At 52.8% G+C, this 23,680-nt stretch overlaps 2 protein-coding genes across 3 annotated transcripts in view; one reads left to right on the top strand and one right to left on the bottom strand.

Moving 5' to 3' along the window:
* The window catches only part of RIMS4 (regulating synaptic membrane exocytosis 4), a 58,783-nt gene extending 45,637 nt beyond the window's left edge, over positions 1 to 13,146 (top strand). For both annotated transcript variants that reach the window (XM_030826051.1, XM_030826052.1), the window contains exons 3-6: positions 6,751 to 6,863; positions 7,164 to 7,265; positions 7,896 to 8,035; positions 8,580 to 13,146. In XM_030826051.1, the coding sequence (XP_030681911.1) occupies positions 6,751 to 6,863; positions 7,164 to 7,265; positions 7,896 to 8,035; positions 8,580 to 8,798 (574 nt within the window). In that variant the 3' untranslated portion in view covers positions 8,799 to 13,146. The remainder of the gene's footprint in view (positions 1 to 6,750; positions 6,864 to 7,163; positions 7,266 to 7,895; positions 8,036 to 8,579) is intronic.
* On the bottom strand, positions 12,641 to 22,500 carry KCNK15 (potassium two pore domain channel subfamily K member 15). The gene is made up of 4 exons (XM_012511654.2): positions 22,377 to 22,500; positions 21,407 to 21,531; positions 18,915 to 19,194; positions 12,641 to 14,818 (listed from the first exon to the last, which is right to left on the bottom strand). The coding sequence occupies exons 1-4, from the start codon at positions 22,498 to 22,500 to the stop codon at positions 14,118 to 14,120; spliced, it is 1,230 nt and encodes a 409-aa protein (XP_012367108.2). The 3' UTR covers positions 12,641 to 14,117.
* Between the last annotated feature and the right edge of the window lie 1,180 nt (positions 22,501 to 23,680).

Consider the following 23,680-nt stretch of genomic DNA (forward strand, 5'->3'; position numbering starts at 1 on the left):
GGCTTGGAAATATCTTGAATGCTTGAGAAGTCGGAGTCAGGATTGTGTGATATGGTATATCCTGGCACAGGGCAATTCTGCTACAGTGCTTGTTTTGAAAACGAGAATTTGTTCCAACATGATTCAAGTATTAGGGAACAATTTGAGCATAACATAAATTTTGCATTTGTTCAGGTGCAGTTTCATCCACAAGGAGCACTGGGTGAATGAAGAAAACTGCACCCACATAAGAATACACAAAACACATGCGCCTCAGACATCCATGGCACCGTCAGTTTACTATTATAAGCCACACCCGTCCACACCTGGTGGTACAACTTTCCATTGACTTCAGTTTTTCCCTCACCACCTCACAATCACTCACAGGCTACACCTCTTCTGACACCCACTTCCACAAGCAAACTGCAGGTCGTTTTCAAGGTCAAGTGCCATTTTTATTGTAGTATTTATGCATTTCTAAAGCATTTAACATATTTAAAACCATGCTTTCATTTTTACTGCATTCTTGCCTTTTTCTTTTTTTGATGTGACACTGACCCCATTTTCCCATAAGCTCTGTGATTTTTATAGCAAGATTTTGCGTTGCACAGTAATTTTTAGAAATGTATATTTCATGTTACAGCAGAATTGACTGTATTGTAGCCTTGGTGAGTTTGTGGGAGGATGGATGGATGGATGAATGGATGGATGGATGGATAAATGGATGGATGTGTGGATGGATAAATGGATGGATGGATAAATGGATGGATGGATAAATGGATGGACAGATGGATGGATGGGTGAATGGATGGATGGATGGATAAATGGATGGATAAATGGACGGATGGATAAATGGATGGATGGATGGATGGATAAATGGATGGATGGATAAATCGATGGATGGATAAATGGATGGATGGATGGATAAATGGATGGATGGATGAAGGGATAGATGGATGGATAGATGGATAAATCGATGGATGGATGGATGGATGGATGGATGGATGGATGGATGGATGGGCGGGCGAGCATGTAGTGAATGGATGGACAGGGAACCCATAAACTCCTAAACCTTTGAGAACTACACAACCCATAATCACCACAAGGGCTGTGCAACCTTTTAATTTCTGATGCTGTTGATACGAGTGATCCATCTGGAGAAGAGAATGGAGTCAAACCCCTGCGTGACCCAGTTACTTCTTTCACCATCAAGAACACAGAAAATCCAGGGGCCAAACCAAGCTCAGAGGTTAATAATAAAAGACCAATGGGTTTCAGCTCCACAAACAAAAGTAACAGGATTTGAAATGCAGGGAATCTCATTTCACCATTAACACAAAATAAAAGGCCAGCAGAACATGGGTTGTAATCCTGTTTCAGGGCTTTGCACCTGTCCCAGTGGCACACATCCCTCGAAGGGACCCGCTGCTGCAGTACTCCCCAAAATGGCTTGGGCTTATTCTCAGGCGTCCAGATATGGTACTTACTAACAAGTCTAGAATCTGAAATGCCATGAAAATGCCAAGAATGTGGCAAGGAGGCTCTCCCAGGCCAGGCAGCAGGCCCAGCAGGCCATTGTATCTCACCCTTTGATTCACTCAGCAGGTCCTCTGTGCTAAGCACCTTGCCCACACTAGCTTTCTGACTCTCCCCAACAACTCAGCAAGGTGATTACTATTTATTCCCATTTTCTACATGAGGAAACTGCAGTTCAGAGAGGTTAAGACACTTGCCACAGGTTGTACAGTACTGGCATCCGGGGTCTGCGTTATGCCAAATCCAGTCTTTACCCCATCCTTTATTTTCCCAGTGTAAGTCCTGCTGTACGGTTTGGCAGTGAACATCTATTGAGCTCCTGTTGCATACAAGGACTTGTCAAAGTTGTAGCACATATGCAGCACTTAATTCAGTAAGCTCTTTTATACCCCTGTGCTCATGGATGCCATAAGCAGAAATTTTGAAAAAACATTTGAAACTGAGACAGCACAGGCACTGGCCAACGAAAAGGCCAGACACTGTCCATGAGGCAGTGTGATTTCATTTGCAGATAAGAACATTGAAATGCAGAGACAATAACAACTTGTCAGAGGTCACACAGCAAGCAGTTGGCTAGTGAGTTGTAGAGGCAGATTTGATTTTGCGGCCTCTGCCCTCTTTCGTACTCCAGGGAAGAACCGCAGTTGGATTTCTGGCCAGTAGGGCCCAGCCACCACTTTATTCCTCCTTCCTCCAGCCCCCAGGAGGACATGATAACCTATTCAGGGTTTCTGGGGCATCAGCCGGGTTCCTTGGCAGCTAGCAAGGCTCCCTGGGATAGGAAATCAGGCAACCGCCCAGATATTATAAACAATTACCGCTAATTACCAGGCCTGCCAGTTCCCCATTGTCTGCTCACAATCCCACCAGGAACTGAGAAGCAGACAATGATGATGTTGGAGGAAACTTTCAACTACAGGCTGCAGAGGGCCTCCCTCTGCCTGGGAGGCTGCGCTCCTTCCATGCCTGGAATCCGTGAGACCCCCACCATTTCTCAGGCTTTTGGAGCCCAGACACTCCGTACAAAATGGAGCCTGGCCCCCTAGATGGCTGGGAGGGTAGGGTGGAAAAGAGACCCAGGGGCATGGAGGAAAGGCCACGTCACCAGTGTGAAAGAGGTCAGGGGTCCCCAACCCCAGGGGCCTCCCCCAGGGGTACTGGTCTCTGGCCTCTTAGGAACCAGGCTGCAGAGCAGGTGAGCAGTGAGTGAGCGAGCGTTACCGCCTGAGCTCTGCCTCCTGTCAGATCAGTGACGACATTAGATTCTCATAGGAGCATGAACCCTACTGTGAAGTGTGCATGAGAGGGATCTAGGTTGCGAGCTCCTTGTGAGAATCTAACTAATGCCTGATGATCTGAGGTGGAGCAGTTTCATCCCGAAACCATCCCCACTCCCTGCCCCAGTCCATGGAAAAATTGTCTTCCACAAAACTGGTCCCTGGTGCTAAAAAGGTTAGGGACCCCTGGTCCAGACCATAGCCTCTGTGCTGTTAATTAAGGGTCTTTGGTTTTGCTAGAATAGTGGGTGCACCTTTCAGTCCCCAGACACCTAAGTGACTTTACGTTTCCATACTTTCTGTCTATAAAAAAACCATTGTTGCATAATTGTTAAGATAATAGACTTGGAAGCCTGACTCTCTGGGTTCAGATACCACTCAGCTTCTGTCTTGGTTTGGCTTCTTCCAGAGCAGACCCTGATTCAAAGAGTCAAGTGGAAATTGGTTATTTGGCAGGCCATCCCAGGAATCCCCAGTGTGGGAGCTGCAAGGAATGGGGTGGGAAGAGAGGGGAGCTAACAACGGATGCGTCATCGAGCCTGCTACCACTAAGGGCAGCTGGAGCTCGGGCCCACTGTGGAGCCTTGGGAGGCTGGGTGAACATTCACCTGCATTATCCCCCCTGCAGACTCCTAGTTTGTCACTGGGTGGGGGCTGCTTCTGGGGCATGAACCCTCGGGTGCTTCCAGCCTGCCCTGTGCAACAGGCTGAATTTGCTCCCCCAGCAAAATTCAGAATTCTCACAGCCAGAAAATAAGCCTTCAGACCTAGTGGCAGGTGTGAGAGCAGGTAGCCTTGGAGTATAGAGGTGAGTGCCGAGGGATAGGGTGGGGCCATGCAGTACCTGTGTGATTTGGGCAGGTTTCTTAACTCTCCAGCTCATCTATAAAATGGGCCCAGTAATAGTATTGACCTCATAGGGTTGCCGTGAGACCGAAATGAATTACTAAGTATAGAGCACTTTGACATTTGTGGCATTTAGTGAGCACTGGGAGTTCGCTGTTGCTAATCTCTGTATCAAGTCCTGCTGTGTCCTCCGTTTGCTGAAAACTTAGACTCACTTGGTTCAGGATTTTCCCAAACGTTATGCCTGTGTCCTGGGGGAGTTTATGTAGAGAGAATCCATGTAAATTTCCAGAACAGGCCCAGGGTAACAGTCAAAGTATTTAATAAGAAGCACAAGTCACAGCTACTGATCACACTATTTTGTATTGCTGCCCACATCCCCCCCCTGCCCACATTAATTCTCTACTTATTTATTCCTAAGATTTCTATCATTTACCACCTTCTAACATACCGTAATGTTTATGATATTAATTGTGTGTAATATGTCACTAGAATCTAAGCACCTCAAGGGCAGGAATCACTGTTCACTAACATATTCCAAGTGTCCAGAATAGTGCCTGGACACAATAGAGTGCATAGTATGTGCTCAGTAAACATTTGTTGGTTGAATGAATGGATCAAATGGATGCTGGCCATAACACCTGGTGTACCAGCTGAATGTCAGTGAGGGCTCGTGTCCAGTAGCATTGGCTGCTATTATTGTGGTGCTCAGACACTGGGGACAGAGTATGTGGTCCTCAATCATCATCCATCATTCTGGTGTCTCCTGGAACGTGATCTTACTGTGTGCTCCTTGGTCATTGTTTCCCATTGGTCTCAGCTACTTCTCTTTGCCCAGACCACCAGGCCTCTATGGATCTGCCCTTCTCTCCAGTGCACCTGGATCATATGTTCCTCTCTAGGGTACGGAGGGACGTACAGGGAGCCTCAGAGATCTCCCAGGGGGTTACTTGACAAGAAGCCCAAGCAGCCATTTCTGTAAAGTGTTCTACCCTTTCCTTAGCTCCACCCAATAAGAAGGGTGGGTGCAAGTCTCCTCTGCTTTCAGATCCCCCCAGCCTATCTGGAGTTTTCTGTCATCCCCCAGCACTCACCAGCTGCAGACTACAGACTGTCCGCAAGGATCCTGCAGCATCTCAGCTGTCTTCCCTCCTTGCCTGACTTCCTCTGCTGTCCCAGGCTGAGGGTTTGTCTGTTTCGGGGCAGGATAGCCTAGTTTTGTACCTGTTCTTTCAAGTCTGTTTCTTAGATTTGGAACTGAAAAGTCAAGAGCCCAAGTCTCTTGCTCTCTACCTCCTGCTGGGTCATTCCTTCTCTCAGGCAGCCGACATAGGACACCCTGGCTACTGTCTGAATGGGGAAAGCAGGCCAGGGGTCGTAGGAAATCAGGAAAAGGAAGAGCACTCAGGCTGAATATTCTGCCATTAACTCTGCAGATAACTTAAATAAAAACAGAACACTGAGGGACCTCAAATGGTTCAGGGAAGAATCGGGCAGCCAAGACTGGGTAGCTAGTAGAGTTTATGGGTTTTGCCTGAGGGCAGACCATTTATGTGGCTCAGTTCTTGTGACTTTTAGTCTCCAGGATTCTCTTTTTTATTTCCCAGAGAGAGGTTTTGATTGGCCTGGCTTGGGTTAAGCCTCTAACTCTGCATGCCTCAGCTCTGGCCAGGGAATAGGGTCACCATTTTGCTGGGCAAATGTGTTTCTTATTTAAATGATGGTGATAAAGATCAAAAGCCAACCTCTTGGGCTAGGCGTGGTGGCTCACCCCTATAATCCCAGCACTTTGGGAGGTCGAGGTGGGTGGATCACATGAGGCCAGGGGTTGGAGACCAGCCTGGCCAATGTGATGAAACTGTCTCTACTAAAAACACAAAAATTGGCCGGGCGTGGTGGTACACATCTGTATTCCCAGCTACTTGGGAGGCTGAGGCATGAGAATTGCTTAAACCCAGGAGTTCGAAGCTGCAGTGAGCCAAGACCATGCCACTGCACTCCAGACTGGGCAACAGAGTGAGACTGTGTCTCAAAAAAACAAAAACAAGAAAAACAACAAAAGAAAACCTCCTGTGGTTGTGGTGAGGATCAGATGAGAAAATGGGTTGCAAGTGCTTTGGTCCTCAGGATAACAGGGGCACATCAGGCATGGTACTTAGTGCCTCATCGCACTTCATACAACAGACCTAGGAGATGGGGACATTATTATTCCCATTTCACAGATGGGAAAGAGATACTTAGAGAAGTGAAGGGAGTGGGGAGAACTTACTAAAGCTGTCTTAAGCAAAATAATAAAATTATCTTTGTTGTTGCTGTTGATATTGACTTAACATAACCAAAAGATGAAGTAGCTTACTTCAGGCAGAGCTTGATCCAGGAGCTCACACAATGCTGTCATTTTGATGGTTTCATTCTCGGGATGCAGATGGTAGCTACATAGCACCAGAAGCTCCAGTCCTGCATCTCGGGCTCAAGTCTGGTGGGAAAGAGAGCGTCTCACTCCCCATAGTTCAAACAAAGCTTCCGGGCCTGATTCTTGTTGGCTGAACTGGGCTACGTGCCTGTCTCTGAGCTGATCACTGGCCAAGGGGAAGGGATGCCCTGATTGGCCAGGCTGAGCTGGAGGCCCAGTCTCAGGAGCTGTTCCCTCCACCCCACTGTGATCATGTGCCATGGGGAGGGGGCTCCGTAAAGAAAATTTGAGATCTTGTTACCAGAGGAAGGGGAAGTGGATATTAGGTAGCCAAGCAGCCGCAAGAAATGCACCCCTCAGAGTCTAGAGCCGTTGGCAGTGCAGCTCACACTTTTACGTGCAAGGGCATCATCTGGGGCTGGTGTTAAAATTCAGATTCTGATTCAGCAGCTGGGGGTGGAGTGGGCTGCAGTTCTATGTATCTAATTAGTTCCCAGGTGATGCTGATGCTGCTGGTCTCTGAACCACACTTTGAGTATCAAGGCACTAAACCACATGAGCCAGATACTGGGTAAACCTTATCTCCATCCCAAGAGGGAAGTATCAGCATATCCATTTCGTGGAGGTTGACTGCTTGAGTGCAGAGTTGTCAGTAAACCACTGGGAATGTGTGCTTTGTCTCATCTTTTCCTCTTGCAGCCTTAACTATGGAGGAGTTTGCCTGGCGTCGGACGCCCAGTTCAGTGACTTCCTGGGAAGCATGGGGCCGGCACAGTTTGTGGGCCGCCAGACCCTGGCCACCACACCCATGGGTGAGTGCCCCAAGGCTGGTTTCAAATGGACTAGGGGAGGTGTGTGTCACACCAGAAGCTCAGCATCTCTCCCTCCTTCCCCTTTGCCTGTTGATCCATCCTCTGCGCATGCCGCCTAGAGCCCAGGGCACACTCTTAAGCCCTCAGCAGAGCCTAGGCACTTGGTGGGAGTTGGTTCTGGTCTTATTCTGGGCTGGGAGCAGGGGAAGGGGGTTTCAGCCCTAAGTAAAGGAGAAGAGCCGAGTCCCAGCTTGAGCTTCTGAACCATTTCCCAGTCTCATCTCTTGGTGCCTCTTCCAGGGGATGTGGAGATTGGTCTGCAGGAGCGGAATGGTCAGCTGGAAGTGGACATTATCCAGGCTCGGGGACTGACAGCCAAGCCAGGCTCCAAGACACTGCCAGGTCTGGGGCCTACCTTCCCCTGCAAGGTGGGGGTGGAGGTCAGGGAGGATATCCTGATGGGTACTGAGGGCCTTGAAGAGAGAAAATTGGGCCCAACTGTGGGGACCCTGTCCCAACTCTAATGTCTTCTGTGGAACTGGTAGTTTAGGGTTTGTTTGAAGAGCCAGTTGAGATTGTCTGTTGACCTTGTTCCTCTCCTCCACTGGACTGAGCTCCTGGAAGGCAGGGACCATCTTTCCAGCTTATCATTATACCCCAGTGCCTAGCAGGGTTCTTGGCGTGCAGTAGGTGCTCAGGCTTGGTGAGTGAGTGGGTCAGCAGATAGATGCATAAGCCAGGGAGGGGGTGGGCACATTACGGACTGAGAGAGGAAACAGGTGAGCACAGAGTGAGCAAAGGAAGGGTGGAGACAGTGAGGACCACCAGAGGAGGTGGGGCAGGCTGCACCCAAGCCCAGCTGTACCTGCCGCCCCCAAATGCCCACCCCCCATGTGTCCTGGTGCGTCCTCCCCAGACCCCACGGGGGCACACCTATCTCCAGCAGAGGGTGGGCAGCCTCCCTCTGTTGCACCCTTTGCCCACCATTTGAGGGCCAAACTAGAACTCACCCCTGCTGGCCTCTGTCCCCAGCGGCCTACATCAAGGCCTACCTGCTAGAGAATGGCATCTGCATTGCCAAGAAGAAGACCAAAGTCGCTCGCAAGTCGCTGGACCCGCTGTATAACCAGGTGCTGCTGTTTCCCGAGAGTCCCCAGGGCAAAGTCCTCCAGGTGAGGGGCACTGGCGCGCTCACGTGTGTGTGTGCACGAGCACATATGCACAGTACCAGAATGAGAGGAGGGCACCCCTGGCGGGGGGTGTCTCTGGAGGGCCTCGCCTGGAGGAAATAGGTGAGGCCCTCAGTTCACTGTGGCTGAACTGAGCTCCACAACTTACTATGCGACTTTGAACAAGTTCCCTTCTGACCCTCGGTTTCTTCATCTGTAAATAGGGGACCCTAATAGTACCTACCTGGTAACATTCTGGTGCCAGTGGAATGTGTGCCGTGTGCAGGAAAAGTATTTGCAGTTTTGCCTACAGCAAGTGTTCTACCCATTACCATCATCACTGTCACCATTACCATCAACAACCTCTGGAGGCCAGGGGCTTGGCGTGGTGCCCAGTGATAAGAAAGGCCTGTTGAGGAATTGCAGTTTTGAGGAGGTAGAAATCACAGGACTGAGGTGGACTGGGCATGGGGGTGACCCAGGTTCTGCTTCTGGGCCTGTGAGTGGCACTGGCAGGATTTGAACCACTGTGTCTCTTGCCCTGCAGGTGATCGTGTGGGGGAACTACGGGCGGATGGAGCGGAAGCAGTTCATGGGTGTGGCTCGCGTGCTGCTGGAGGAGCTGGACTTGACCACCCTGGCCGTGGGCTGGTACAAGCTCTTCCCCACCTCCTCCATGGTGGACCCAGCCACAGGCCCCCTGCTCCGGCAGGCATCCCAGTTGTCCCTCGAGAGCACCGTGGGGCCCTGCGGAGAGCGATCTTAGTGCTGGGATGGGGAGGGGCTCCCCAAGATGGCCTGGAGACCACCCAGCCCTGACCTGGGACCCCAGGCCCAGGGGCACATTGAACAGGAGGACGGGGCTCTCCCCCACAGTGGGGAAGCAGAACGGGGAGACCTGCCCCCCTTGGGCCCCTCCTCACCCCTTCTTTGCCTCCTACCCCCTGAGACCTCCCCTCTCCCAACGGGATTGGCTACACTTTTGACTTGGCCGGTTCTTGACCTGGTGGATGTGGCTGCAGTCCAGAGAAAGGAAAGATTGAGGTGGCAGAGCAGACCACTCTCCCTTCCCAAACTCTGTCCAACTTCTCCCCCTATTTTTGCCTCCTCGGAAGCTCGCTGCCCAGAGCCAAGTCCAGAACCCAGCCGGCCATCTCCATGGTGCCAATTACCAGCAAGTGTCTTTCCTGCGGCACCGGGTTCAGGCAGCTACTCCTGCCCCAGAGATGAAGGGGCAGCTTTGCAAGGATCCGGAGCCAGCTCCCAGGGGCCCAGAGCCCCCCACTTGAAGAGGAGCTTGAGCTTCCCTCTGCCTGCCCGTGGAAGGAGCTTTGCCGCAGCCTGTCCGAGTCCATCCGTCCGTCCCCTCCTGCCTGCCCCTCTTCTGGTGGCTCTAGGAATTGGGGTTCAGCAGGGACCAAAGGAAAGGAGGAGGTGCTGGGGGCCTGGCATAGACCCCCAGGTGCCTCGCTTCATGGGATTGCAACAAGCTAGTTTAGGAACCGCTGGCGGACTAGAAAGAATGTTGTCGTCTGTGTTCTGGTGGAGGAGCTGTGGAACCTGAGTTTCCAGAACCCCAACCCTAGAGAGCATTTGGGGGTGCTGTATTGGAGGGGGAGGCTAAGAAAAGTTGGGATTGGGACTGGCGGTGCCAAGATAAGGGTTTCTCAAATTGGAGAACCCCTCCTTGTTGCATGAGGTCAATGATCTTCTTGTCTACCCCCACTGCCTCCAGGCCAGGGGGCTGGGGAGGCAAATAGAGCCCCCCTATTTTAGTCTTTTTAAAAAAACATCCTATACTAAGGGCAGAACCCACTGCCCCGGCCTCAATTACCTTGGCTGAAGGAAAGATGGTGGTAGGAGAGAAAAGTGAAGAGGCATGAGTGTAAGAACTGGGAGATTCCTTTTCCAGCAGGCCTGGGTAGCTGCCTTCCCAGCCCAGCCCTCCCTGGGGCCTGAGGGAGCCCTTTTGCATGCAAGGGAGGATGGAGGCTGGCCCCTCTTTATAGAAGCACATTTCTGCCACCTCCCCTGGGAGGCACCCAGAAGCCTGCCACTCTTTACCTAGTCCCTGCTGTGTAGGGGGTAGTCCAGGTTAGCTAGGTAGAGTTAGTGCTCCAAGCCCCGGGGCCTGTTCTTAGCTCATGCATAGTCCTTACAGAGTCCCAGGACCGGGGGTGGAGAGGAGCCTCAAGTACATTCCAGGAGACCACTGTCTCCTCGTTGGCCTGGGCCTAGATGGGGCAGCCTGGCTCACAGGAGGCCAGCCCCTCCTCCTCCGCCCCCTTCCTTCCCTTGTCCCCCATAGGGTTATAGCTGGAGCTGCCTGTTATACTCGGCTGTTCTGATTTATTATTCTTGGTACTGACTTTCTTTATGAGGCACTCCTAAGGGTTGTAGGACCTTGGCAGAGAGGGCCTGGTCTCCATTAGAGGGTGTTGTTTTCCCCTGAGGACACCCAGGCTGCCTTTGGTCCCATCCTGTTCCCGGTCCCAGTCCCGGTCCCAGTCCCAGTCCCACCAGGCAACTCCTTCCACCCGGAAATTCCTCCCTTCCCTTAGCCTGTGGAAGCCCTGGGTATCCTTTAAAGTTCTGGTCGATGTATATCACCTCCACAGAGCTGCTTACCCTGCACTGGGAAGGGGAGATGGAGACACCCCCTTTACCCAGGAGGCCTTCAGAGCTTCCTGGGACCGTGGTGGGTGGAATCCCAAGGCTGGGGGCAGAAGGAGCAGGGCTCTGGAGGGACTCACATTCAAGGCACAGAATTGGCCCCTTGCCTGTTTGTTTTTCTAACCAGTGTGATTTCTCTGCTGTTCGTTTATTACTCACCATTGGAATATTTTGAGCCAGGAGAGCGCCTTCTCTCTCCAGCCATCACAGCTGTGGTTGTTCAGGGGTAGCTTTTCAAAAACAGGGCAGAGCCTGGCTGTTCCAACCAGAGGGAGCAGGGGCCTGGCCCTGACAGCCTGAGCCCTTCCCCTGGTGTCTGCACAGCCTTTATAAAGAGAGAGAGAGCTCCGAAGCAATAACAACACCTGGGGGTGGTCAGTAAGGGCCCCCTCAATGATTTTCTTGTTTGTTCTGTGAAATCCCGCTCACCTCCTGGAGGGGTGGAGCAGCTGGGGGCTGGAGCCCTGTTTCTTTGTATCATCGTGAGCATGTGCCCCTTCCCAGGGGCTGTGACCATTGGGTGTGGGAACTACGGTCTGTCCTCACCAAGGGATGGGGGTTTGGGGAGGGGAGTGACATTTTCATCATTAGCTTCGGAGAAGCTTCAAGCCCATCCTGTCCCCGCTACTGCCTGGCCCCTTGCTGACTCAGGCTGCACTGTTTGAAGACGAGCACAGAGGCTGGCACGGGGGGCCATTGGGGGGCTGGGGTCTCCAGGGGGTGACTATTTTCAATCTCTGGGCCAAGATCACATGCAGGATACCAGGGGAAGGAGCCATCTCCATTCTCCTTCTCCAGAACCCCCTTTACATAGCAAAGGGGAAGGGCCTTTGGGACCATTAGTCCATTTCCATTTTACAGACAAGGAAATCAAGACCCAGCTTGGGGGAAAAGCCACCCCTGGAGTCACCTGTGTGTTCAGTGGCACCCCCAGCCTGGGTCCCCTCCTCCCAATAGAGGCTGAGCCGGAGCCAGGGCAGTATGAGGTGGGGCTGCCACTGCCCATACCTCCTCCTCCCTTCTTTCTTTGAAGCCTAATAGCCCCCAAAAATGGGCAGGACAAGCTGTAGCCCATCTGAGAGGTTGGGAAACTGAGGCCCAGAAACAGGAAGTGACTCACACAAGACCCCTCAGCAAGGGCACAAAGGGGGAAAAACTAGGGGCTCCATTGTTCTTCAGGCAACAGGAGACTGTTGCTCCAGTGCATGTCTGCTGGGACAAGGATTCCTGGCCTCGAAGCCCTGGGCTGCACAGCCCTACTGGGCTCCACCTCTATAAGCCAGTGACTTCTCTGGGCCTGGGTCTGGGGGAGAGGGTTGCCAGGGAGACTTAGCTCTCCTGGGGGGCTGGCCCAGCTGGCTGAGGGTACACAGGATTGGGTCTAGACCTTGATCCCTGGGTGGAGACCCCTTGTAAGGGGCCATAGCCTCTTCAGGACCAACTGGAGGGAGAGTTAGGAAGCACCAGCTCCTGCCTGGGGCAGTGAGGGAATGGGAGCAGCTGTGGGCGTTTCATTTCAGGGAAGTCCTCCCCAAACCTTCAGATGCAGTGAGACCTGGCCTTCCTGTTGTGCTTTTCAGACTTTGTTTTCAGAATGCTTTTACCTCGAGTGTGCCCTTCGGCCCTCACAAGAGCCCCTGGGGAGTAGGTGGTGGCCTGTGCCGTCATCCCCATTTCAAAGCGGGGAGCTGAGGTCCTGGGAGGGGAGAGTGCTCGCCTAAGGTCCCACAGTGTTAGTGGGTGGGCAGGACTGGAACTCGGTTCTCCAACAGCCCAGAGCTCACTCTTTTACACCCAGAGGTGGAGCAGATGGCTTAGGGGGTGGTTATGCACTTCACAAGCCAATTCCCTTCAGCCAAGAGCTCCTGGGTGCATTTCCGTGTCAGAAACAGTACTGAGTCCCACCCCCTCTGGAGGCACAGCTGTTGCGTCAGGCAAGGTCACCTGCATTTATTTATTGAGCAGCAGCGCTGTGTCAGGCCCGGGGACTGAGCCCCTCTCCCTGTTCCCCCATGGTGTCTCCGAGGCCGTCTGGGAGGGCCCCACATCTGGAGCAGCACCTCAGAGTGGACGGAAAGCATTAGCATCCACGAGCTCACCCGAGGCCGAGGCTGTGAGGTGGGCTGACGGTGCCCGTCTAACCCAGCGCTTCAGTGAGGTCAGAGTGGAGCCGAACCCAGGGCTGTGGGCATCACCTCTGGAGCCCTTTCCCTCTATGACTGCTTCCTGGGCAGGTGGTGGGAAGGCAGGAGCCCGGGTCCTTAGGCTGGGAGCCTCTCTCCAACCACCCACCTTTCCCTCATTCCCTCTCTTGGAGCAGGAGCTGCCCAGGCCTTTAGGGAGGGAGGGTTTCTGGGGTCCTTGGGTTGGAGTGGGGTCGTGTTGCATTGTGTTCATGACCATGTAGCTCATGTTGAAATTAAAGTTTTTGGCTTTTCTAACCTGGCTTGTTCATGCTTTGTGTTGAGACAGCCCTATCTGGGAAGCCAGGGGAAGTGGCTGAGTGCCACGGGGTGCCAGGATGCCACACCTCGGGCTTTGTCTCTGCCCCCTTATGGTGCAGGGGCCTGTTCCAGAAAGTCCTGCCAGAGATGCATAAGAGGGAGCAGGGTTCTGGATGAACCCAGTCATTCTACAGATGTGGAATCTGAGGCCCTGAGAGAAGATGCGATTCTCCAAGGTCATATTGCTGGTGATTGACAGGACCCAGAAGAGAGCTCGTCCCATGGCATTCTGCTGTGTCCAAGTGGCCCCAGTGACATGGCGGGTGGGTGACAGCAAGGCCTCCCTCATCCTGAAGTGGGACTGGCCAGGGACAAAGAGCATCAGCCATCTGGGGGAAAGAGGCCATCATTCACTCATGGGCTGATTCCACTCTATACACTGGGCAGAGAATGAGAGATCGTTTAGCGCACAGATTGACCCACTTGTCCACACCGGACTGTACACGGTCCCATTTGGTCCACCTTTGTTCCCCATGCTTCTCGTAGTGTGAGCTTCTGACCTCACTAATTCCAGCGAAGATTCCAGTGTTGAAAGTTGCACATTTCAACCGTTACTCAGAAAACCAGCCTCTTCACAACAGAAAAATTGCTCTGGAGGGTCGGCTCTGAAGTGGACCTGTGCAGAGCCTCTCCTAGGTGCTGATGTGGCCACGCCCTCATACAATTTGGACTACAAGGAATTTGCTCCTACAGGGTGACCCTGGAGCCTGGTTTGTGCTTATGATGTGACTGTAATATATTTTTGGAGAGGAGGGAGGGGAACTTAGCCACAGACAGTAATGAGAAACTGCTCGTAGCAGAAGACCGCCTAGAGGCCCCTCACCCGTCTCCAATCCCTGGGGAGGGTGCCCTGATAGCTGAAGCCAGACCCTCCCGATCCAGATTCGACCCTGGCCCGGGTGGGGTTGTCAGATGGACTTCCGCCGGGCCCCGAGCCTGGAGGCCTGCCCGCCAAGCATGACCCCCGGGCTAGAGAAGCCCAGGTTGTCGCGGGCGCACCTCTCCAGCTTGTGCACGTGGCAGGAGACAGAGGCGGAGCCCACGGAGCGGGCCGGGCGGCGGGGCAGCCAGAGGCCACGGCTCTCAGGCGCCCCCGGGCGGCGCGGGCTGGGGCGGCGGGCAGCGCGCTCGGGCCAGTCGCCGTTGGCAGCAAGGAAGCGCAGGACCACGAGGTTGAGGAAGGCGCCAATGACCATGAGCCCCAGGAGGATGTAGAGGAAGCTGAAGGCCACGTAGGGGAGCTTCCTCTGCAGGGCCTCGCCGCTCTGCAGTGCCACGAAGTCGCCGAAGCCGATGGTGGTGAGGGTGATGAAGCAGTGGTAGTAGGCGTGGAAGAAGGTCCAGCCCTCGAAGTGCGCGAAGGCGACGGCCCCGAGGGCCAGGGTGGTGGCACACGCCAGCAGCCCGGCCACCACCAGGTTCTCTGTGGACACGCGCGTCCGCCGCAGGCCCAGGCAGCGCTTCGCCGCCAACAAGAGGCGCCGCACCAGCACGTTCAGCCGTTCGCCCAGGCTCTGGAAAGTGACCAGCGTCAGCCGGATGCCCAGGAGCGCGTAGAACATGCAGAAGACCTTGCCGGAGTCCGTACCCGGCGCGGCGTGGCCGTACCCTAGGCAGGGAGAGCGGAGGGGAGGGCTGTGAGCGCCCAGCTCCAGCTGACGACAGTCCCGCCCGCAGCCTGCCTGCCTGGCGTGTCCCTCCCTGTCCCCAGGGCTGGAAGGGCATCTCCAAATACTAGTCCTAACTAGGTCATTCATCACCCCAAACTGCAGACAACCCAAGTGTCCCTCGACTGGGGAATGGATAAACAACCTGTGTGGCATCCAAACACTGCATTTCTTTTCAGCAACTGCATGAAACTCCTGTAACTTGCGGCAACCAAGGATGGATCTCAAATGTCTAAGCTGAGTAGAGGAAGACGAGCTCGAAAGCCTACAGACTGCATGGTTCCCTATAAATGACATTCTGGAAATGACAAAACTGTGGCGACAGAGAACAGATCTGTGGTTGGTTGCCAGTAGCTGGGGTTGGGGGCAGGCTTAACTACAGAAGGCATGGTAGAATTTTGGGGGTTGATGGCAATGCTCCGTCTTGACCGTGGCTGCAGTTACATGGCAGGTATTCATCTGTCAGGAGTGTACACAGGAAAATGGTGAGTTCTACTGTGTGTAAATTATGCCTTGATGAAGAAAAAAAGCAAAACTTTCCCCACTTTCCAGCTACACCCTGAGCTGCTTCCCCAGTCAGCATGTCCTCTCCACGTGCCTTTTCTCTTGCCTTTTCTCCTGACTACCTCCCCCTCCACTGCTCAGCCTGCCGCACTGAACACCTTTTGGTTCTGATTGTCTGGCGTGGCGATTCTTACTGGGTCCCTTCAACTACTATAGAGAATCTAAACACGACTGGGCAATCTCGAGTCCTGGAACACCGTGCCATTGCAGGGGAATGAATGGGTATCTCATTGTGTGTCTTTTCCTGGAAAGAGGAGCAATTGCTTTCATGGTATTCTCAAAGGAGCCTGTACTCCAGGAAGAGTCAGGTGGATGTTCCCAAGAAGAATGCACCTCCTCTAACAGATTGGCCCTACCTGCCAAAAAGTAAAAAATACAAATCCTTTGACCAAGGTAGTTCCACAGTTAGGAAGTTAGCCCTTCAATATACACATATGAGCAAAAATATGTGTGCACTTGAGTCATCATTGCAGCATTGTCGGTCATAGTGAAAATGAGAAACAATGTCAGTGTTCGTCCAAAGGGGCCTGGTTAAATACAGTGCCATCCAAACCATGGGATACTACACAGTAGCAGTTGTCGATCGAGAGTGGTTTTGCCCTTGAGGGGACATTTGGCAACATCTGGAGACATTCTGGTTGTCACAAATGGGGGTGAGGAGTGGGGATGGCTGGGTGCTACTGGCATCTAGAAAGTAGAGGCCAGGGACACTGCTAAACATCTTGCAATGCACAGGACAGTCCCCACAGCCCCAAATGTCAGTAGTTCCAAGGCTGAGAAACCCTACAAATAAGATGACGCAGCTCTTTAGAGACTGATGTAAAGACATCAACATATATTCTATAAGTGAAAAAAGAGACAAAACTGTGTGTATAATGTCTATACAACATGTGTGTGTGTGTTAAAGGAATATATAAGCAGATAATATATCTAGAAGGACACACAAATACTGGTAACTGTATTTGACCCAGGAAGAGGAATTTATGGGCTGAGAGACAGGGTGGGAGGGAGAATTCCTTTTCATTCCATACCCTTTTGTGCCCTGTGAAGTGTGTACTATGTGCATATATAACTTATTCAGAATATCAGCACTACACACATTTAAAGGCCTGTGGCTCCACTTCCACATTTCTGTTGCATAGCCCTATCACTTTGCCTCTCTGTTATTTTTGGGAGAAAGGGGGTCTGCTCATCACTAGACTTTGAGCTCTGTGAGGGCAGGGACGATGGTGATGTAGTCCCCATCACCAAGGTCCTGCACGGAGCCTGACGTAGACTAGAAGCTCAATGAAAGTTTATTGAATCAAACCGAGTTGAAGAGGGTGCTGGTGAGAAACAGAGGAGTCTCTTTAGGAATAAAAGGCTTCCAGCTGTTTGGGACTGTGCCAGGTTTTGGCAGAGAGTGAAATGAATAATGATAATAACTAATAATGACAGTAACTAACCCACGTATGTACTCTGCATGGATTATCAGATTTAACCCTCCCAATGACTATATGATATGTTGTTATTCCCATTTTATAGATAAGAAAACTAGGTTCAGAGGGACAAAACTGCCCAAAGGCCATGGGCCTGAGCTATTAACCAGCACCCTCCACAGGCCTGAGCTATTAACCAGCACCCTCCACAGGCCTGAGCTATTAACCAGCACCCTCCACAGGCCTGAACTATTCACCAGCACCCTCCACGGGCCTGAGCTATTAACCAGCACCCTCCACAGGCCTAAGGTATTAACCAGCACCCTCCACAGGCCTAAGCTATTAACCAGCACCCTCCACGGGCCTGAGCTATTAACCAGCACCCTCCACGGGCCTGAACTATTAACCAGCACCCTCCACAGGCCTGAGCTATTAACCAGCACCTTCCACGGGCCTGAGCTATTAACCAGCACCCTCCATTGTTTCAGTGCCTCTCTCCCATCCAAGCAAAGCCTAAATTCCTGGGGCCTGGCACCTGGCTCTCTGCAAAGCTGGCTTAAGCGGACTAGACCACAGAGGGTGGTGGTGCCCCCAAGTGGCCAGAAAAAGCAAAATTCCTCCTGTTTCCATTTGAGTCTCTTACATCAGCCTCCCAGATGTACCTCAGAGGTAAAGAACCAGGATAAGAGGCCAAAACCACCTGGCAAGCCTCCAAAGAATGTAGATAAAGGCAGAGAGAACAAGTTGACAGCATCCCAGACCAGTGGGCACGGTAACCAGGAGGGTCTCAGGCTGTACCGAAATAGGAAGCAGGGGTGTCCATGTGGACAGGAGGGGGCAAAAGAGCTGAATAAGAGCTGGAGCCACGTTGGCAAATAATGAATTATTACTAATGAATAGTGCCTACTTGGCCTCAGGCACTGTGCCAAGCATGTTACATGCTTGACCTCACTGAAACCTGGCAGCCACCCAGTGAGGTAGGAACAATTGCATTTTGCCTTTGGGGAAACCAGGGCTTGGACAGGTAGAATCAATTGCCAGAGAAGGCAGGTGGTAATAGAGACGAGAACAGAACTCCAGTCTCTGTGATTCCAGAACTCATGCTTTTAACTCCACTGCAGAAACCACAGCTCACATTCACTTGCAAGAGCGTTATGGGGAAACTCTGCAAGGCACTGGCTTTCAGGCTGGTGATCCAAGCCCCAGGGGGGTGCCGGGACACTCACAGCTGGAGCCTGGGGAGTGGCCGGCACCAAGCCTGTAGCCCTGCAGAGCCCGCTTCTCTCCTTCCTGTTCCCCCAGGCTTAGGCTCAGCAGGTACCAGCCAGATGGTAGTAATGGCAACAGCTGGTGGTCCAGATGCTCCAGAGGAAATGCTCTGCATCCCCGAGGGCAAGGTCCAGAGCCTGTGGTTATCAGTCATTCCTTTAACAAGTATTTATTGATCATCTACTGCATGCTAGGCACAGGTCATACAGCAGTCCCTAAGACAGACTAGGTCCCCATTCTCATGGGGTAACAATAACAATTGCAATAATAAAAAATTGATCTTTTCTTTGTAGTGCTCTGTGTGTGTCATATTTTAGTACAGGCCTTGTCTGTGCATAGTCTGTCTCCTGAATAATAACTCTCACCACAGCCCTGAGATAAGGCCGATTAGTGACACTGTTTTACAGAAAACTCTGGCTCAGAGAGGTTGAGCAACTCGTCTAAGGTCACACAGCAAGTGTGAGGCAACCAGGCAAGGAAAAGCAACTCCAGCCACTTGGTCTCGCAGCCCCGCTTCATCTATCTCCAAGCCCCTTGGACGTTTTCTGAGCACTCCTGGGTCAGCCTTTTGGCAAACTCGATTTACTGATTCCTCCCGTCCCTGCCTGCGTGGGCTGACAGCTCCATTCAGCAGAGGGAGGCAAAGGAGACAGGGAGACTCTGTGAGCCGAAATGAGCCGTCCGAAGTAGCTCAGCTGGGCGGGGGCAGAGGTGGGACCGAAACCCAGAGGCGCCCTGGGACGGCTGGGGCTGGAGCCGGCGCGGAGGGAGGCTCCGGGCGGCTCACCGATGGTAGTGATGACGGTGATGGCGAAGTAGAAGGAGCCGGCGAACTTCCACTGGCGGCCGGCGCGGTGGGGCTCAGCCTGGCGCGCCAGGCGCTCCAGCTCACGGTAGTCCTTGGCCAAGAAGCCGAACTTCCTCCGGAGAGCGCCCCGCTTCTGGACCAGCAGTCGCTGGCGGCCGCTCTCCGCCTCGGACTCGAGCGCGTCGAAGACGGCGGCGCCCACCAGCAGGTAGCACAGGGTGCACAGGACCAGCCTGGCCGCGCGCACGCTCGGCCTCCGCTAGGCGCCCCGGCCCCGGTACCCGCCCCGGTCCCAACCTGCTCCGTGGGCCTGGACCGCGCGCTCCGCCCCTTCCAGCCCCGGCCCCACGCCGCAGGGTTGTGACGGGCGAGGCGGGGCGGGGCGACTGCCGGGAACCTGGAGGCTGGGATCGCCACGGGTGGGGGCCCAAAGAGCCGCTCCCCTGTCCGCCTCCCGCTCGCCTGCCCGGGGTTCGTGTGTCTGTGAATAGTGAGATCTGAAGCAAAGGCCCAAACCCCGGGCCTGCAGAAGTCCTGTTCCCGCCACTAACTCATGTTGTGACCTCGTGCCAGTCTTCCTGTCTTCCTTCCTTCCTTCCTTCCGTCCTCCCTCCCTCCCTTCCGTCCTCCCTCCCTCCCTTCCCTCCCTTCCCTCCCTTCCTTTCATTCCTTCCTTCCTCCCTCCCTTCTTTCCTTCCTTCCTCCCTTCCCTCCCTTCCTTTCATTCCTTCTTCCCTCCCTTCCTTCCTGCCTCCCTTCCTTCCTTCCCTCCTCCTTTCCTTTCATTCCTTCCTTCCTTCCTCTCTTCCTTTCATTCCTTCTTCCCTTCCCTCCCTTCCTCCCCTTCCTTCCTTCCCTCCCTTCCTTCCTTCTTCTCTTGCTTCTCTCCTTCCTTCCTTCCTTCCTCCATTCCCTCCCTTCCTTTCATTCCTTCCTTCCTCCCTTCCTCTCTCCCTCCCTTCTTTCCTTCCTTCCTTCCCTTCCTTCCTTCCTTCCTTTCATTCCTTCCTCCCTTCTTCCCTCCCTTCCTTCCTCCCTCCCTTCCTTCCTCCATCCCTTCCTTCCCTCCCTTCCTTTCATTCCTTCCTCCCTTCCTTCCTTCCCTCCCTTCCTTTCATTTCTTCTCCCCTTCCTTCTCTCCTTCCTTCCTTCCTTCCTCCCTTCCTTTCATTCCTTCTTCCCTTCCTTCTCTCCTTCCTTCCTTCCTCCCTTCCTTTCATTCCTTCTTCCCTTCCTTCTCTCCTTCCTTCCTTCTTTAATTCAGTCAGTCAATCCTCTGACAAATATTTACCAAGTACCTACTGGTGCAAACAACATTCCTGTCGTAAGTAAAGTGGTATCCTAGTAAGGAGGGCCAGCTAACAAACAAACAAAAAACTGAGACAAGAGTGATAAAGAAGGAAAGGGGATAGTTTCTTGGGGAAGGTGAATCCCCAAGCACCTAAGGTGCTGCTTAAAAACAGAACTCAGCATGGCTTGGCAGCCAGAACAACAGGGAAGCCAGTGTCGCTGGAGCCCAGAGAATTGGGGTGCAGATACTTTGGGGGAGCAGAAGGAAGACAAACAGGCAACTTCACAACAGGGTCTTACAAGCCCTTAAGTGGGTTTATTGAAAGCCATGGAAAGGCTGTATTACAAACACAGGCACACAAACACACACACAAACACACACGCAACAACATCACAATGATCTGATTCATATTTTTTAAAGAGGCCCTGGCTGTCATGGGGAAAAGGGATGGCGGCTAGGAGTGGAGGCCAGTTCGAAGGCTAGTGTAGTCCTATGTGTGAAGATGGAGAGAAACGGGGGGATCCGGGATGCACCGGGGAGGTGGAGTTGGGCGTGCAGCTGGCCACATTGCCCGGCCTTTCTTGCACTTAGCGGGGTCTATGTGACCAAGCCTTAGCTCATGGAACATGGGCAGAAGTGACGTATGCCACTTCCAGGCCTGGCCCATAAAACCCTGCCCTACACGTGCTCCATCTCTTTCCCCCACCAGAAGGCTGAATGCGGAGACCTAAAGTCTTTAGAAGAGAGGGAGCCCACGAGGTGGGAAAAACCTGGGGCTGAATGACACATTGCAAGGTCATCCCCCAACCCCCAATCAGGAGCCCCAGTTTTGAGCTTCTGTTGTATTAAGTCGCTGACGCATGTTAAGCCCCTGAGGCCCAGCCTGCCGCCTAGGCCCTCCAGGTCCCAGAGGAGGCCATACTTCCATATGGAAGCCTCTAGAAAGGAACTCAGTCCTGCCAATGCCTTGATTTGAGCCCAGTGAGACCTGTGTAGCCCTCCACCCTACAGAACTAGAAGATAATACATTTGTGTTAAGCCACTAAGTTTGTAATAACTTATTGCAGCAGCAACAGGGAACTAATACAGTAGGTGTGAGGATTAAATGAACCAGTAGATGTGGAGCCGGAGAGCTGAGCTTGGCCCTGAGGATTTGTCTAGAAGTGTGAGCCACCGTTACAGATACCACAACTGAGCAGATGCCCGGGCCTGTAGGGATGTCTGACCCAGTGCCTGTCCGACTCAGTTCCCAGGCAGAAATGGGCCCCAGTACCTGGTAGAGAGGGCTTTGGACCCCTTCTTCTCCTGAGAAGCAGGATGAAGCTCAGTGGGCCAGAAGCAGGGTGCTGGTGCCACTACCTCAGCCTGAATTTTAGCAACAGCATCAGTAAGTTTAATATTCTGATTTCTGCTCAGACTTCAGAGGAGCAGAAACCTGGGCTAAAGTCTCAGAGTCAGAGTGAGTGGGGCTCCAAGGACCCACAGCCCAACAAGAGCCCGAAAAGACTTCGTGGAGACAGTGGGATGCGGGGAATGGCCTGATCTTAGGGGAAGGGCAGGGCCCACTCAGGGGAGAGTTAATGAGGGCCTGGTTGTGGACACAACTGGAGTCAATAAGACCTGAGTTTGAATTCCAGCTCCTCCACTTCCTAGCTGGGTGTATTAGTCTGTTGTCACACTGCCATGAAGAACTACCTGAGACTGGGTGATTTATAAAGGAAAGAGGTTCCATTGACTCACAGTTCCGCATGCCCGGGGAGGCCTCAGGAAACTTACAATCATGGCAGAGACCAAAGGGAAGCAAGCTACGTCTTACATAGCAGCGGGAGAGAGAGAGAGGAGGGGGGACTGCCAAACACTTTTAAACCATCAGATCTCGTGAGAACTCACTCACTATCACAAGAACAGCATGAGGAAAACCGCCTCCATGATTCAATCACTTCCCACCAAGTCCTTCCTTCAACACGCAGGGATTACAATTGGAGATGCAATTTGGGTGGGAACACAGAGCCAAACCATACCACTGGGTGTCCATAAACAGAACACTTGTACTTCCCTGTGCCTTGGTTTTCTCATCTGAGAAACAGGGGTAGTAATGACACTCACCCCTTAGGACCGTGTAGAGGATTATAGAAGCTGTTTTGTGTCACTATCCAGGTGCCCCTTAGCCAGTAGCTGCTTCTCCTCCTTTTTCACAACTGTCTGTGTGCAGATGTCGAAAATTCTTTTTCCAGAAGCAGGGGCAGGGCCAAACACTCTGCCTGTGCTACGCATAGTCACAGACATCACTCACAGGACTCTCACCTTACAGGACACAGAGGCACTTAACCTGCCAAGAGATACTTAACCTGCCAAGTCCTCCCAGCCAGGCTGTGGCTGAGCCAGGATTGAACTCAGGGCTGTCTGGTTCCCCAGGTCATGATCCTTGTCAGGCCAGATGCTGCTGGCTTTATCCCCCTCCCATCGCCTCTCTGGTTCTCACTTTCCTTGTCTCCGGGATGGGGCTGAGGATCCGTGGCTGGCTGTGCTCCCCCACTGTTGTGAGGGCCCCATGATGTGCAGCTGAGAGGCGTTTGGTCAGGTGTGCCCACTGAGGGTGGATGTTACTGGGGCCATGGGGGAGCTGTCTAGCCCCGTCAGGCAGATGACTCTGCCCTGTGCTTGGCATTTTTGGTTCAGTGGCTCTATTTTAAGCCAGAAGAGGTTAGACATTGTGTATGTGTGTTTCTCAGGTTGGAAAGCCGTCAGCTGAGCAGTCACAAAAACAGCAACACCCAAGGCACCTCCCCCTTCAACTTACCTCCCTCTGCCTCCTCCCCTCCTTCCTCCTTTGGAGACCTGAGGGAACCCAGTGATTTTCCTCTATCCCATCGCCCCAGAGGCACACCCGTGTCCCTCAACGGGGCCTTAGATTTTCTTCTTTCAGAGCTCCAAGGTTGTCAGCTTTAAGGATGACAAAAAAGGCAATCCCAGTCCCAGGCTGGGCGCTGGGCATGCTTCTAAGCACTTAGGAGTCTAGGTCCTTCTGAAGCCTTTGTGAGCCAGGCAAGCTATTCCCATCTCAGGAAGAGGAAACGGAGGCTCAGAAAGAGAGAGAGAGGCTCACCTAAGGCCACACAGGGTAGGGCAGTGGCAAGGAAGAACATGGGTGTCAGAGTTAGCCAGACCTTGGTTCCGTCTTGGGCAAGTAACTTCACCTCTCTGAGCCTCAGTTTCCTTGTCTGTGACCTGGGACTAGGAATGTCTGCCTGACAGTGTTCCCATGAGGATTACATGGAGTGTGTGAGGAAGTGCTCAGCACAGAGTATGCCCAGCAAATGTTAGCACTGTCCTCCACCCAATTAATTTCTTCTTTGCCCTTTTCCACACTGCCTATTCCCCAGGGCTACTGGGATCTTAAGGGATTGATTTTTTTTATAGTTAGACTATAGCCCAGTAATTTTCCAGAAAGCCA

Source organism: Nomascus leucogenys, chromosome 13 (assembly GCF_006542625.1).
Source record: "Nomascus leucogenys isolate Asia chromosome 13, Asia_NLE_v1, whole genome shotgun sequence".
NCBI classification, from domain to species: Eukaryota; Metazoa; Chordata; class Mammalia; order Primates; family Hylobatidae; genus Nomascus; species Nomascus leucogenys.

Bases quoted from the DNA above. Each gene is read 5' to 3' on its own strand.
- KCNK15 (XM_012511654.2), bottom strand. From the start codon at position 22,500: ATGCGTAGCACAGGCAGAGTGTTTGGCCCTGCCCCTGCTTCTGGAAAA. The intron at 21,532-22,376 runs GTGACACAAAAC...CCTGCTTCTCAG, and splicing joins GGCTAAGGGGCACCTGGATA to GAGAAGAAGGGGTCCAAAGC. The intron at 19,195-21,406 runs GTAACGGTGGCT...CGGGGCGCCTAG, and splicing joins TCTGCTCAGTTGTGGTATCT to CGGAGGCCGAGCGTGCGCGC.